The sequence below is a fragment of the Mastigoproctus giganteus genome, chromosome 9 (assembly GCF_048544385.1).
Source record: "Mastigoproctus giganteus isolate SK-2022 chromosome 9, ASM4854438v1, whole genome shotgun sequence".
NCBI classification, from domain to species: domain Eukaryota; kingdom Metazoa; phylum Arthropoda; class Arachnida; order Uropygi; family Thelyphonidae; genus Mastigoproctus; species Mastigoproctus giganteus.
The window spans coordinates 189,818,772-189,835,006 of NC_143583.1; the positions used below are offsets into that span (position 1 = coordinate 189,818,772).

At 36.5% G+C, this 16,235-nt stretch overlaps 1 protein-coding gene across 2 annotated transcripts in view; it reads left to right on the plus strand.

Moving 5' to 3' along the window:
- LOC150080969 (transcription initiation protein SPT3 homolog) overlaps window positions 1-16,235 on the plus strand; it is a 111,694-nt gene that overhangs the window by 58,216 nt on the left and 37,243 nt on the right. For both annotated transcript variants that reach the window (XM_090381248.1, XM_090381247.1), the window contains exons 6-9: window positions 306-445; window positions 558-633; window positions 7,009-7,130; window positions 12,138-12,302. In XM_090381248.1, coding sequence (XP_090237374.1) covers window positions 306-445; window positions 558-633; window positions 7,009-7,130; window positions 12,138-12,302 — 503 coding nt within the window. The remainder of the gene's footprint in view (window positions 1-305; window positions 446-557; window positions 634-7,008; window positions 7,131-12,137; window positions 12,303-16,235) is intronic.

Below are 16,235 nucleotides of genomic sequence, written 5' to 3' on the forward strand. Positions count from 1 at the left end.
TCCATCTGTTGTAGTGAAAGTGAACAACTTAAATAAGAAGGCAGAACTAGACAAACATTTGGAGTAAATGAATGGGTGAAATGGGAAGTGTTTTTTTTTTTTTTTTTGGCTGATGCTATTTCAGCTTTCTTTCTTGCATCCTATGCCTCTAACAATGCTAATGCTAATCTGGGAAATTCGAATAGACTATAAAAAATAGGGGTGTTTGTATATTTTATGGAGGGCATTATCTATGTGTATGCAATATAAATGAATTTATGACGTGCATCGTAGGATACATTGATTATTAAATATTCTTCCTTTAGGCGAATCAAAGGTGCACCCATCACGATGTAAACATTCTAAACTGTGCCATGACTTCCTCACTTCAATTGATCAGACAGGAGAATTGATGTCTGTTTTTGGTGATGATATCTTTGATGAAATCAAATATGAAAGAGAAATGGTTAGTCACAGTTTCATTAATTCATCATCACTTAATATTTTCTAGTTATAGTGATATAGTTAAACTACTAATCTTTATATTTTGTATGAACTTTACTTTGTTCTTAATATAGAGAAAAGATCAGCAAACAAAATGTATGGACCAAGCACAGTACCTTGAATATGCCGAAGCCAGGCATGCATCATTTTGTAAGTTTTTTTTTTTTTTTGGAGGTTTTTATATTTGCCTTTTCTAATTGAATTTTTCTCTTTTATGTAAAGTAATTAATTGTTTAATTATATATTAAAAAATTATTAATTGTTTGATTTTCTTTCTTCAACTTTGATAAATATAAATATTCTGCAAATTATAAAATAGAAAACAGTATAGCCAGTCATGAAATAAATATGCTTGCATAAGTGAACATGCACCAAATGTGAGAACAAGCAATAATTTGCTTATGAGCTGTGCTTCAGCATGCATGTAGATAGCTAGCTAGTTGAATTTTGTTTGTTGAATAGCAAACATGGAATAGTAAAAAAAAATAAATAAATAAACCCATATTGCTGTCATTAAACACAGTCTAGATTACACTGGAGTTATTTGAAAAACACTAGACCAGTGTCAGCCATCAGTTTACTGATTTTGTTATTAACCATTACAAAGAACCAAAAACCATGATTATGCAAGCCAGTGCTATTTGGACTTCTACAATATAATAAAATAGTGAGTTGCAGAATTTAGTGAAATCAACTTGGAAAGCCAAAGATATGGTCTTTAAACCTGGCTATGTTTTGGCTAATTAAATCAGACCTAAAGATGAAGATTTATTTCAGAAATTTGACAGTATTATTACAGCATCCGTGAGGGAAATTCTGATGCGAAACAGCTGCTTCATGAGTACACTGACAATAGGCACTATTGAGTTTGCAATATCCTCAGTGTTGCAATAGCTTCAGTGTTTAGGAACAGTGAAGGCCTACAGTAGGTGAGTTGAAAGTCCAGTATTGAGAAGTTTTTAAGAAAAGTAGTGAAAGAAAAGAAAACTTCCCAGTGGATGTTGTACTTGTGTCCATTGGCCACTACCCCTTTACAGGAAGGCCTTTATGAATTGCAAGAACGTCTTGAGTGATATTTGGATTTTGTATTACTGATTATGCACAAAAAATATAGCATAAAATATGTATGTAAAGAGTGATATATAAAATAATTTGTAATTATATACATAACACTGCATTCAATTAGAAGGAATATTTTGGAAAGTAACTTATGAGAGTACCCAAAGGCTATCTTCAAGACTGTCTTGTCTCCTCTACAGCTTGTGGTTTTTAGAGGGTGTGAAATTTGTAGTATAAGAGCCTATAAAACAATAAAATTTATATAAATTAGAATATTTTCCACCAGGGCTTTTATCAGGAATCATAAGTCCTTAATGAACAAAAAAAATTTAAAGGACATGGCATTTCAATAATATCCAAACACTGCTATATGAGTTGAGGAGCTATGTGCTATTAAAAACTCCATCACAAAGTGCTCACCTATCAAGCACTCAGCTGCTCAGTTCAGTGCAAGAGTACATTAGCCATAATATCCTCACTGGCAGAGATCTGTCATCCCACAGGAAGCTATTGTTGGTGAGTGACTTTTTTGTCAGGAAAACAGGAAATATATTGCATAAAAAGGATAGGTGGAATATGACCAGCGTATGTCTTCCAGGAGCAAAACTTAAGTTTGTTGGAGTGGATATTCATCTTTAAAGGGCACAGAAGGTGATATTGTTGTACAGTTGGTAAAAATTATATTAATGATAGGCAGTGTGAGGATTTATTTAGTGGGTATAGGGCATTGTTGAAAAAAAAAATTGAGTTATGATTATACAGTCGATTCCGGTTATTGGGAAAAAGAAATCCAAAGAAGAAAAAATTAGTCAAGAAACACTTGTCATGATGAACCGAAGACGACAAATGAAGAGCAAGAAAAACACTGACAGGGAGAAAATTGAGTATACTGAGTTATGCAAAGCCATTAGAAAGAGACTCAGAGAGGACATAAGACGATTTAACACAAGAAATGTGGAACAAGCATTAAGGCAAAACACAGGATTTAAATCAGCAGCCATCAGCAGTAATACAGAAAGACAAATGATACTGAAACTGAAGAATAGCGATGGGGTACTTATAAACAGCAGAAAAGGCATAATTCAAATAGCAGAAGACTACTATAGAGAATTATACAAGGAGTGAGGGAATGATGCCAGCAGTGGGGAAGATGGATTGCAAAGTAGCAACACATACGACATACCCGATATTCTTCCTGATGAGGTAGAACATGCATTGAAGAAAATGAAGAATTGGAAAGCCCCGGGGAAAGATGAAGTTACTGTAGAGTTATTAAAATTGGGAGGAAGAGACATAACACAAAAACTGGCAAGGCTCTTCACAAAGTGCATTAGAAAAGGTGTGACGCCTAAGCAGTGGAATAATGTAATCATAGTTTTGCTGCATAAGAAAGGAGATAAATCAAAAATTGGAAATTATAGACCAATTAGCTTGTTATCCCACATCTACAAGTTGTTCACAAGGGTCATTACTAACAGATTAGAAAGAATACTTGATGAGAATCAACTGAAAGAGCAAGCTGGCTTTAGGACAGGATTCTCAACTATGGATCACCTTCACGTAATATCACAGCTAATGGAGAAAGCAAATGAATATAAAACACCATTATGCCTGGCATTTGTGGGTTATGAAAAGGCATTTGATTCCATACAGCATAAGGCAATGTTTCGGGCACTGGAAAGACAAGGCATAGATACCCCATATATTATGATTTTGAAGAAAATATATGAGAGTGCTACCTCCTTTATTAGACTAGACAAAGACAGTAGCAAATTTAAAATCGAGAAAGGAGTTCGACAAGGAGACACAATATCTCCGAAGCTGTTTACTGCTGCCCTTGAGGAAGCTTTCAGAAGATTAGACTGGTCGCAGAAAGGAGTCAATGTAAACAAACAAACAATGTAAACAAACAAATCAATTAAACAGCATATTGCCCCAATTAAGCGAAGTAAACCCTGGCTATTTTCTCGATCGAGTTCTGTTCTTTAAGATTTGCCCCAAATAAACGGCTTCCCTGATTAACCGGTGGCCCAAATAACCGGAATCCACTGTATTTGAAAGTGTCTGCAATTCTACCCACATAAGATAGGAGGGAGTATGTGATGAGAGCCTTGTCGATCAGTTCAGTCCTGGAGAGATTGTGGTGTAGAAATTTTCTCAGCATGGTCTTTCTTGTTAACAGGGGTGCATTAATATTTGTTGATGCTTTCAAGGCAGTGTTAGGTGGGTCTGAAAACTGCTTGCATGGGGGAAGGTACACAGACTGCTGTTGACAGAGGTGAAAGTGTTTTCTGTGCTACTTCTGTTGGAATATGCAACAGCCTGGAAAGCACAATGTTGGGATTGCACTGCCTGCTGGGGGGTCCTCATGGGAAAAGCAGATACATCAAGTGTGTTAGAGTTACTAAGAGTAAAAACTGGTCCACACATATATGTACACCAGTGCTAGTAATATAGTAAACAAATTTTATGAATTTGAAATACTGGTTAAATTATAAAATGCAGACATTGTATGGATATCAGAAACATGGTGCTGCTCAAATATAAGAGATGCAGAATTTGAAAATGGTGAATACAACGTGTACAGAAAGGAAAGACAGGACAGGATAGGATGGGGGTAGTGTTAAGAAGCAGAGTCTATGTATGGCAGTGCCCCCAGTTGATGCAGGTAGGCAGTGCAGTGTTAAGTCAGTTTGGTGTGACATAAGCACTGGGAAAAGAAAAATGAGAGTAGGAGTGTTATAGGCCTAATAACTGTGATGAGTATAATGAACAACTATACAGACAAATAGTGTGTCTTTTAATGGGAGATTTTAACTCTCCAGATAGTAATTGGAACTTGTGGATAGGTGGCTCACACTGTAGCTGACCTTTTCTGGATGTATTGGATAACTGCTTTCTATGCCAGCATGTTAAAGAGGAACAGGAGAAAGCAATACTGTTGGTTTGATTATCAATAGTGGCTATTCATGCAATAAGAGATAAAGGTGACTCTAGGTGGCAGTGATAATAATATTGTGATACAGAATTTATTTAAATATATAACTACTATTATGGGTAATGGGATGGATGTTGCTTTTTGGAACAATTACTACAGTGGCCTTAGATAGTTTTTAAATTCTTTTCAATGGAAACAATTGATGTCACCAACTGTAATTCTACATGGGAAGTATTCAGGATAGTAGTTACAGAGGTCACTAAGTTTCTTATATCAACAGAGATGTTCAAGGTTTAGACAGTGGATGGCAGATGAAATGATGAATGGAATGATTATAAATTATTTATAAGCCACAGAAGCCTTCAGTAAGTACAGCCTAATGTGCTAAGGCAGTTTATGAAAAGTCCTTGGCTAAGAATGCAAAGAAAAGTAGCTAAGAATTCTTTGCTTTTACTGAAAGAAAAGGGATGAACCGCATTGACCTACTAGATATGAATGGCAAAACTATTGATGATCCTGTTCAGATTACTGACAAACTGAATAAGTATTTTGCATATACATTCACACACAAAAGTTTTTACGGATAGGAATACCAGAAATATGCCAAATTATAATTGGGAGCTAAATGATTTTGTGATAACTGAAAAGAAAATTGAAGAAAACTGTTGAAGCTAAAAGTAAATAAAGCATCTAAAATGATGAAATCTATCCAATTATATTACAAGGGTCTGTCCATAAGTAATGCTTCTTTGGCCATAAAAGTATAAAGTGACAGATACAGAGTTCAAATTTATATAATTTTTTTAAACAAACACTGTGAAGCATGTATATATTATTCTGATATATGCACCTTGGTTATCAATAGTTTTGTTTTCATTCTTTCCAACTTATATTTTGCTGTGGTAAAAGGATGGCCCCTGCTGTTGAAGCCAGCCTGTCAATGTGTTTTTCAGCTCATCTCTCAAAAAGTGTTTTCCATGAAGATAACTCTTCATATGTCCAAATAGAAAAAATCAGACAGAGCTAAGTCCACACCATACGCAGGATAAGGCAGATCTCTTCCTACTCTAATGTATGCAGTTTTCATCTGAGTAATATGGATTTTGGCGCCTCTATAGCCAGGTGGGCAGGAGCAGCAGTGCGTAGCACACGCTTCTTGATTAGACCAGGGTTCGAGCCTGTGACCACCAAATGCAGAGGATACCGAAAGGTCAGGGAATGGCCATCACATATCCCCGCAGCAATATGGCCTTAGTTGCTAATGCTCCTAAAAACCAAATAACAAAAACAACAGAGTAATATGGGCAGTGTGTGGCCTGCCACTATCATGGTGTGATGTGATTTGTTTTTATTTTTTTTATAGCCATATTAAGTTTAGTTTTCGACAGTATCTTTCCTAATTTATAGTCTGACATTTTTCTAAAAATCAAGAAAAATTGAGCCTTCTCTTCCTGAAACACATTGACCATAATTTTTGTGACAATCAGACAATTTGAGGTTTTTTCCTAAATTGGAGATGATGTATGTGGTCATTCCAGACTGACGTTTATGATAAGGTTCATAATGGAAAACCCAGTTATCAGGCTTTAGAACTCAAAAGTTATTGCACTCCTGCAACAGGTCTTGGCAAATCTCCTGTCTGTATAATTTCATTTCTCTTGTTAACAACTTGGATACCCATTTACAGCATATATTAGACACATTAGATTATATCCTATAATCTAAGGTTGGAATTCTATAGATGTGCCAACATTGAAAAAAATCATAGAACAAAATCTTCAAAAGGCCGTTGGGAAGTTCTGATGACAGTAACACAAATGAAAACATAATAGAAGTTACGGAAACATTAAAACAAATTTCAATATGCAAAGAGAATACAATGAAGTGCATGGTTAAATTGTGATTTTGACGATCCTGTATTCCAACTTTTGAATGATGATAAAATAATTAAGTCTTGTCAAACATGGAAGTAGAGGAACAGGACTAAGAGGATGAAGAGGAGGAAAATATTGGTCCTTCACATTCTGAAGCTTTTCAATGTTTAAAGGTTGCTATGAAGTGATTTGGGAGACAGGAAGAATATGACACCAGACAACTTTTATGTTTAAAAAGTGTACATGGTTTGGCAGCTATTGGATAACTGCTTGGATAACTAAAAAAGGAGAGAAACTTTTAAACAATTGTCAATAAGTGACTTTTCCATGAAACAACTTTCTTTATGTACATATGTATATATTACTATTATATAATTATTTACTTATTTTATTATGTAGTTTGAATATTTTTGATAAAACATAAGTATTAAAATTACATATAAAATGATTTTTTTCTTTGTTCGATTCCGGATTTTTCATTTTCCAGACATCTTACATCCCCTTTTAATCCAGATAGTCAAGTTTCTATTGTATCTATAACTTTCAGCAGGTCCTGTTTTCAGATCATAGCCATTTTAATTACATAAAATATACCAAACATTTATTAATACACAATCCAAGCAACATATATTCTTATTAAATCTTACATTGTAGGTCGTAAGTATCGTGCTACAAAGTTTAGAGATTGGCTGCTAAGAGATAATCTCACTGATATTAAACCTAGTGCAGTGGCTTTGGAGATATTTAACTACCTTGCGTATGAGACAGTAGCTCAGGTAAGTGTTATTTGTGAAAGAAGAGACACAAAATCAGTTAAAAATTTAGCTTTGTTTTCTTTTTTAATTGATATCTTTTAATTAATTTTAAGCTAGTTTAGGAACACAAGAATGAGTTAGGAATTACCACTTCAGAGATGCTTTTCATATTTATGTGTGTTGATCCATTTTGTTTTGGTTGTCAAAGAGTTTAAATTTTCAATGAATTTTCTTTAGCAGAGTATTAATTTTTATATCATCAAGAATAATACAAAAAAACAGTCCTTTGTTCTATAAAATTAATATTCTGTTTATTCTTCTGCAGAGCAATTAATGATAGGAATCGAGGCTGAAAACAGAAAAATGAGGAAGATGGACTGAGAAGTGGCAGTTGGGGTTTAACATTGATAAATGCAAGGTAATGCATATGGGTAGCTGAATAGCATACCATTTGATGGTGCTACACGGAAGGTGATGGTGGTGGCGAACAAAAAAGGCTTAAGGCTAGCTGTATAGTCTGATATGAAGTTCTCTGAGCAGTGCAGACACGTGCTTGAACAGCCGATGAGATTCTTTTAATGATATACAGGAATTTTTCCAGTAAGGACAAGGCGATAGTTATTCTCTTGTATAAGGCAATAGTTATACTGCATGCAGGTCTAGAACCTCATTTCAGAAAGGATGTGGATCTGTTGGAATGGGAACAACAAGATTTCTCAGATACACAAGAGGCTTTGGTACTCTTCCCAAAAAAAAAGACAACATTTCACATAAGGAATATGATTAGATCACTTGCAGATCTATTAATTACTTGGTATTATTTCATGTGTGCTTGCTTAGCTTATCCCAAACAAAAATGGTGGGTATGCTTGAAGCAAAACCTTGGGGATCCACTTTACTTGGAATGCAAAAGTATCCTCCAGGTTAACATTGGTATCCTCTCTCACTTGCATACATGCATACACACACACATCCTGAATAATTTGTAATATATTTCTGCTAGTACTAATTTTCTTTCTACTATCCACAAGGAAATTATAGGCTTTTCTAAATCAGTGAAAACCACTTTTTGATCCTCCTGCTTAGTAAATAAAGCCATGGAAATGGCAAGGGAGTAAACTCTCTGTATATAAACAGAAGCAGGGGAGAACACTTGTGAACTCACTGTTCTGCAAAGATAGAAGAATTAAGAACTGCTAATTATGGTATCTGATATTTGTTAGTTCTAATGAGATCTATAAGTGATAATCAGTTGTGGAAGTATGATTAGTCACTGTTATTTTTGTTCTGTGCTTCATTTTAAATCTCATAGTAAAGAGCTAGTTATTGTACAAGTTAATAGCCTCAGTTTTGTACACATCTATGAGCATACTCTAGGTGGCAGATGACTCTCATCAACCGGTGCAATACCACCACTTTGCTTATTGGAGGCTTGAAGCGGTGTAACCCATGTTTAGTCTCCAGAGCTAAGATCCAGTCAACCCTTCCCCATCTCTTCCATCATGCAGTATGACTGAAGACTTTTGAGGTTATGGTGGACATCGTGGCAAGATCCAATCTTCCTTACATTTTGAGAGTACAGCTCTAAAATGGTGTTTGCAGCCTGGCTGCTAGTTAGTAGAACAGACCGAACCTATTGGTAACTCTTTAGGAGGTACCATATCAGCTAGTGTATAATCTTGCTACCTGTACTCTGCCAGATAGTCACTGGAGGGAGTCCAAGTAGTGTGTATGCGGGGGGGGGGGCATTGTCAAGGCCACATTATGGCAAGGATCTCGATATATTCTTACCACGTGTATGCCATACCCATAAATTTTATTACTTCATACAGCATGTCCCCCCCCCAACCTTTTCTTACTATTGTATACACCATGAATTGTCAAACTAATAGAGTAAGCTTATCTGCGAAAAGATCTAAACCTCCCAAACACTTCCTAGTTCATTTTGCAAATATACGTGGTCTCAGTACTAATCTCGATGATGTCCATTTCCACTTGCAGTCTGCCAAACCCCATGTACTTTTTCTGACAGAATCTCAGTTATCGGTTGATTCAAATACTACTCTCAGTAATTATTCACTGTATGATTCCTTTCGCCTTAGAGGTGTTACTTGTGCATATGTCTGTTCTGATATTCCCTGTCAGAGACCTGGTAATTTGGAATCTCCTCTTTTCGATCTTCTCTGGCTTAAAATCTCTCTACCTCATTCTGTCAAATTCATCTGTTGTCTCTGCCATTTTCCTAACTCCACTAATCACTTAGAACTCTTTGACTTCCTCTCTTTGCAACTTTACTTTCTCCAGTCCAACTTTCCTAACAATGAGATAATTTTGCTTGGTGATTTTAATGTTCAAAACTCCAGCTGGCTTCCGTTTTCTTGTCACACCAACCCTGCTGGTCGAGATGCTGAGGCTTTTGCAATTACTGATAACCTTGCATGGATTGTTCATTTACCTACAAGAATTCCGAACAATTCTTACCTTACAGCCAACACGCTTGATCTTTTTCCCACAAACAACCCTTCTAAGTACATGGTCGAAGTGAGTGTTCCTTTCGGCACCTCAGATCACAACTTGGTGATTGTCTCTTCTCCAACGATGCCTTTATCTCATGGCTATTCCCAACCTTGTGTTGTTTGACATTACAAGAATGCAAAATGAGATGACCTGCAAGATTTCTTTTCCTTGTTCGAACTACTGTTTCAAAACTTCTGATGTCAACGTTTGCTCAGATCGTGTCAGTGAAATTATTCTTGTAGGAATGGAATCCTTTATCCCACACTCCACTTTAAAATCTCGTACTCTATCTAAACCTTGGTTTTCTAATAAATGTGCTAAGGCTGTTCAGGAGAAGAATGTTGCATATCGTAATTGGCTTCTTTTCCAATTCTTCAGTTTCATTTTCTGCCTACACCAAAGCTCGCAACAATTATAAAGCAGTTATTAATCAGTCCAAACTAGATACTGAACAGGCTAAGAGTAGAAAACTTGCTTCTTGCTCTAATGGTAGCCAAGCATTCTGGTCTCTTGCCAAAGCTATTGGCCACATCTTTTGCCCATCTCTGCTCCCACCTCTGTCAAAACCAGATGGTTCTGTTGTCACTTTGGCCAAGGATCAAGCTGACCTGCTAGCATCGCTTTTTCTTCCAACTCACGTATTGATCTTGGTAAAACACCTCCCACCATTCCCAACACGCTCCATTCAGTGCCTCCTGTGGTCTTCCATCAGAAGGATTTTGACGAATCTCAGTGCTAAGAAAACTCCAGGTCCTGGTGGTATTTTTCCACTTGTTCTCAAAACCTGTGCTCCTGAACTTACTCCTGTTCTTTGCCACCTTTTTTCCCTTTCTTATTCCAGAGGTGTTTTTCCTTCTACTTGGAAATTTGCTCATATCCAGCCAGTTCCTAAAAAGGGTGACAATCCCTCCCATCAAATTATCGTCCCATTGAAATTACTTCTACTCTTTCTAAAGTAATGAAGAAATCAATTAACTGCCAACTCTTAAACTACCTAGAAACCTTCCGTCTGATCAACGATCGCCAGGATGGATTCCGTCAGTGTTACCCATTTATGGACAAATTCAATGGAAAAGTTCAGTGAAACACAAGCAGTTGCTCTAGACATTTCAAAGGCTTTCGATCGTGTTTGGCATAAAGGTCTTCTAAACAATCTTCCATCTTATGGTTTGGCAACTGTTTTTTGTAATTGGTTATTCAATTTTCTCTCTGATCCTCACTTTGGGTGATGGTAGATGGCTCTCTGTCTTCTAACTTCTCCACTAATGCTGGTGTCTCCCAAGATCTAGTTCTTTCCCCCATTCTTTTCCTCTTGTATATTAATGACCTTCTTCCATTGACTGGAAATCCTATCCATAGTTTTGCCGATAATAGTATATTGCATTCTACTTACCATTTTGAGAAACCTTGCCCTGCTCAATCAGCTTCAGCATCTCGAATATCCGCTACCAATTCCTTAAATGCCTATCTCCAAGTAATTCTCAAAGACAACTTAGTTGATTTCAATCCTTCTGAAACTGAGTCTTGTCTTATATCTCACAAAAAAGGATTCTTCTGCTCCTATGCTTATTTTTGGTGACACTCCGATTTCTAGACAATTTGATATATCTCTTTTGGGGATTTTTTGGGGATAACCCTGACTTCTAATCTGTCTTGGCACAAGTACATTACAAATATTGCTTCCTCTGCATCCAAAAAACTCGGTTTCTCTTTCACTCTCGGCGTTACTTTTCTTCTCTCTGGTATTCACTCTGTATTCACTTCACTCAGGTATTCACTCTGTGCAAATTGCAAATCTGCCCTACCACGGAATATTGTTCCCACATCTGTTGCGGTGCCCCCAAAACCTCTCTCAGGCTTCTAGATTCCATTCAGAAGAGGGCAGTTAGGTTAATTAATGACTCATCTCTAACAGAGTCTCTCCACTTGCTGTCTCATAGACATACCGTTTCTGCTGCATGCCTTTTCTACAAATACTTCCATGGGCACTGTTCTTTTGAATTGGCTTCTGTAATTCCCGCTCTCTCTCTCTCTCTCTCTCTCTCTCTCTCTTTCAAAACAGTCCAAACACGTGCCGCCACCAGCCAACATCCATTTACTGTCCAACTTCAAACTCATAGAACCAACTTTTCATCTTCCTCGTTTATTCATTCAACTGCTATTTTCTGGAACAACCTTCCTTCTTATGTCTTTCCTGAAAATTACAGTCTACGGTAGTTCAAGTCTAATGTCAACAAATATCTTCTCTCGTCTTGTCAACTTCCAACCCAAGCATGGCACTAAGTACTATAGGTTCTAATACCTCCCGTGTTTGGGGTTTTCATAAAAAAAAAAAAAAAAAATACTGCTTGTTGAACTGTATCCACTATATGAGATTCATAAGTATGAATTTCATAGTATTGAGGCTTTTTCTTTAAATTTACTTGCGAGCTAATTATCATAATTATTTTATATATCGTAGATTGTTTTTCACGAGATTAGCCTGATGTTATTATTTTATTTGTTTTGCAGATTGTGGATCTGGCCTTGATTGTAAGACAAGATACTAAGGAAGATATTCTTGATAGAATGCAACCACCAATATTATGCAATCCAGATTATCCAAGTATTCAGACTTCATTTTTTTCCCAACGCCCATCCATGTCAAGTAGACCTGATTCTCCATCTCAGGCAACTGTAAGTTTTCTCTTCCTGTATAGCAATAACTTCCTTAAATATAATAATTTGGTTCGTTTTCTGTTTTATTTTTCTCAATATGTAGAAATATAATTTATATATCATCATCTTTTCTTGTTAAATTCTCTGTCGACTGTTAAAAATATTCTCTGTCAATTCCAAATCAAAAGGGACTATGAAGCCCAATAAGTCCTATTATTATAATAATCTTAAATTATAGGAGGAAAACCTCATACCTTTTTAGTAGGACTGTTAATCTCTTAACACTCAATCGCAAATGATTATAAATGAACCTACCTCCCCATGCATAGTCATAAATAAATCAAATCAAAATAGCTATTAATTAAAATAATCATGCCTTCAACTCTCATATCACGCCAAGGGAATCGGAAAGAATTACGGAAAGACAGCGGCTACCAACCTCCAAAAAACCAACTAACATCACAAGCCATCGTGAGAATTGAAAAACAATTGTCACAAAAACCTAAAAACAACGAAACAAATACATATCCATTAATTCACACATAAATTAAACTTTAAAACCGTTTTTTTAACTTCTTTTAAGAGACCACCTTATTCGGTTTGTTACCGTGTTCACAGGAAGTACAAAAGTGATTTGCGAATGATATCTCCCCTGTTTTATATAAAATTAATGACACCTGACATGAGATTATTTATATAGACCAATGTATGAATTACAAAATCATTAAGTATCCTTAATGATTTTGTAATAACTGAAAGCAAAGTGGAGGAGAAATTGTTGAAGTTAAACATAAGAAAAGCACCTGGGGTGGATGGGATCTATCCAGTTATATTAAAGGAGGCGGCAGAGCAACTAATCAAACCCTTAGCCATAATTATGAGAGCGTCCTTGGACTCAGGGGAGGTTCCCACGGACTGGAGATGTGCAAATGTATCCCCAATTCACAAAGGGGGATTGAAGGGTGACACGAGTAATTACAGACCAGTTAGTTTAACTTCTGTTTCCGGGTAAAATGATGGAGTCACTGGTTAAAGATGCATTGCAGGATCATCTAGACAAGACTGCAGCAATAATTCAGACACAGCATGGGTTTGTTAAGGGAAAGTCTTGTCTGACAAATTTGATAGGATATTATGATGTGGTTACAAAGGAACTAGATACAAAAAATAATTTTGATATCATATATTTGGATTTCAGGAAAGATTTTGACACTGTTGCGCATGGAAGACTATTGTACAAATTGGAGCAGAATGGTATTAAGGGTAATTTGCTACAATGGATAAAAGGATGGTTAAGTGGGAGAAGACAGAGGGTGGTAATCAATGGGTGCTGCTCTTCTTGGACTAATGTTATTAGTGGAGTCCCACAGGGTTCGGTGTTAGGTCCACTGTTGTTTTGTATATTTATCAATGATATTGATGAAGGTATATCAGGCTTAATGTCGAAATTTGCAGATGATACAAAGGTTGGCAGGGTTGTTAATGACAGTAATGGCTGTGTGCTACTGCAACAGGATCTAGATAATTTGGGCAGATGGGCTAAGAAGTGGCAACTGAAGTTTAACCTTGACAAATGCAGAGTACTGCATATGGGTAGAAGTAACCCCAGAAAAACGTACCAACTGTGTGGTACTACACTTAAGGTGGTAGAAAATGAAAAAGACCTGGGAGTAATTGTGCAGTCAGATATGAAGTTTTCTGAGCAATGCAGACAGGCTGCCAGGGCAGGTCATGGGGTTTTGTCAATGATATATAGGAATTTTGCTAGCAGGGAAAAGGAGGTGATTATCCCACTGTATAAGGCAATGGTCAGGCCACGCCTTGAGTACTGCGTACAGGTCTGGAGGCCTCATTTTAGGAAAGATGTAGATTTACTTGAGCTTGTACAGAGAAGGGCAACAAGATTGGTGAGGGGAATGAAGGGATCCTCTTACCAAGAGAGGCTTAAGTTCTGCAAATTGCAGTGGCTGGAGACTAGGCACCTGCATGGTGATCTGATTGAGGTATATAAGGACTTGAATGGGTTGAGCACGCTGAATTCTGATGGGATCCTTCCACTTGTTCAGATTACGAACCTAAGGGAGCATAAATTCAAATTAAGAAAAGACAGATGTAGAACAGATGTGCGTAAATTTGCCTTTAGCCAGCGGGTGGTTAATTGCTGGAACAAACTTCCATCTGTCGTTGTGGAAGTTGATAGGTTGAATAAATTTAAGGAGGAACTGGACAGGCATTTGGAGGGAATGGTGTGATTTTTTTTTTTTTTTTTTTTGGCTGATGCTGCATAAGCTCATACACTTGCTTTCTTGCATCACATACCACTGCTGCTACTACTACTATTCATGCATGCGCGTAAGCATCCACGAGTCCAAAATATTATAAGGTCTGCATATATTAATAGATTCAACATTTAATTTCATTTCTAATGTTTTGGCAATTAATAATTTAAAATATCCCACTGTTTATTAAGAACTTTCGATTCATTAAAAAGGAACACATGTCCATCGGTGATTGCATGAAACTCAAGCTCAGAGGCACCCATCCTACCTTCCCTAACTGATACCACATGCTGCTGTATCCTTACCGAAAGTAAATTTTGGGTCGAGCCAATATAAGTAGAATTGCACCCGCCACAAGAAATATTGTAAACAATATTGTGAGCGTCCATGGTTGGAATCACATATGCCCTATGTTTCAAGATGGCATGGAGCTTACTCGTGGATTGTGCAACAATCTTAAATTCAGTGTTCTTAAATATGTTAATAAATTGTGTATACCAATGCTGTATGTACGGAATTTTAATAAAATGTTTGTGATCCGCCCTGTCATTTGTTGTACCCATCTCCAATTTATATTTCGCCTGTTGACTAATCTGCATAATGGTACCTAATGAATAACCCCTATTTAAAAATCTTTTTGTCAGTTCCATGAGCTCATCCAATAAGGATATCAACTATTATAAAGACTTTAAAATTAGTTAAGTTAAATTAAAATTAGTTAAGTTAAATTAAAGTTAGATAAATTAAATTAATAAAGCAAAACAAATAAGGTTGAATTACCATTTTGGATTTGTAAGGTGTTTCTTGGCTGTTACTTAGGGTTATCATCTTCTGCACTCATAAAAAGAGGACATTTACATGTTTTGGGGCGAATAAAAGAGGACAAAAAGTTCATCTTGGATTAAAAAAGAGGACAAATATATTATGCAATAATTAAATAAAGACAATGTAAACCACATTTACTGATGTTTAGGATTAGTACATTCATATTTGTCTTGAGAAATTATTTCTTTCAATAAAATATGTGTAAAAATCAACGCATGACATATGTTTGAAATTGTACTGCAAAAACAAAATACCTTTTACAGAATTGACATTTAACCTATTCCTTTCTTTCGTCCACTGACTTTGCATTAGAGAGAATTCTCTCTCTACATTTGCATTGCGAGGAGGAATTGCAAAGAAAAAAGTCCTGAGATAGTAGATGTTAAGTGGTGGGGACTCACTATTGAGATGTAGATCAAGGAAGGGAACATTATCAATCACCAACAAAACCTTGAAATCAGTTTCTTGCTGTTACAATATATTTCCACATCTGAAGCAAACCATTCATAAAACCAGTCCTCAATAACTGACTGAGTCATCTAGCTTTTGGCATTTGACTTCCAGCATACTGGAGTAGCAGCTTTACACATCTCTTTGAAAGCCCTTGGTTTATCTGAGTGGTAGACCAACAGAGGTTTAAGTTTGCAGTCTGTAGCTGTATTACCATCCAATAGGAGTGTTCACCTGTTTTTAGGCGCCTCCGTAGCCAGGTGGGAAGGAGCAGCAATGCATAGCACACGCTTCTTGATTAGACCGGGGTTCTAGCCTGTCATCACCAAATACGGAGGATGCGGAAAGGTCAGGGAATGACCACTGCATATCTCGGAGCAATATGGCCTTAGTTGCT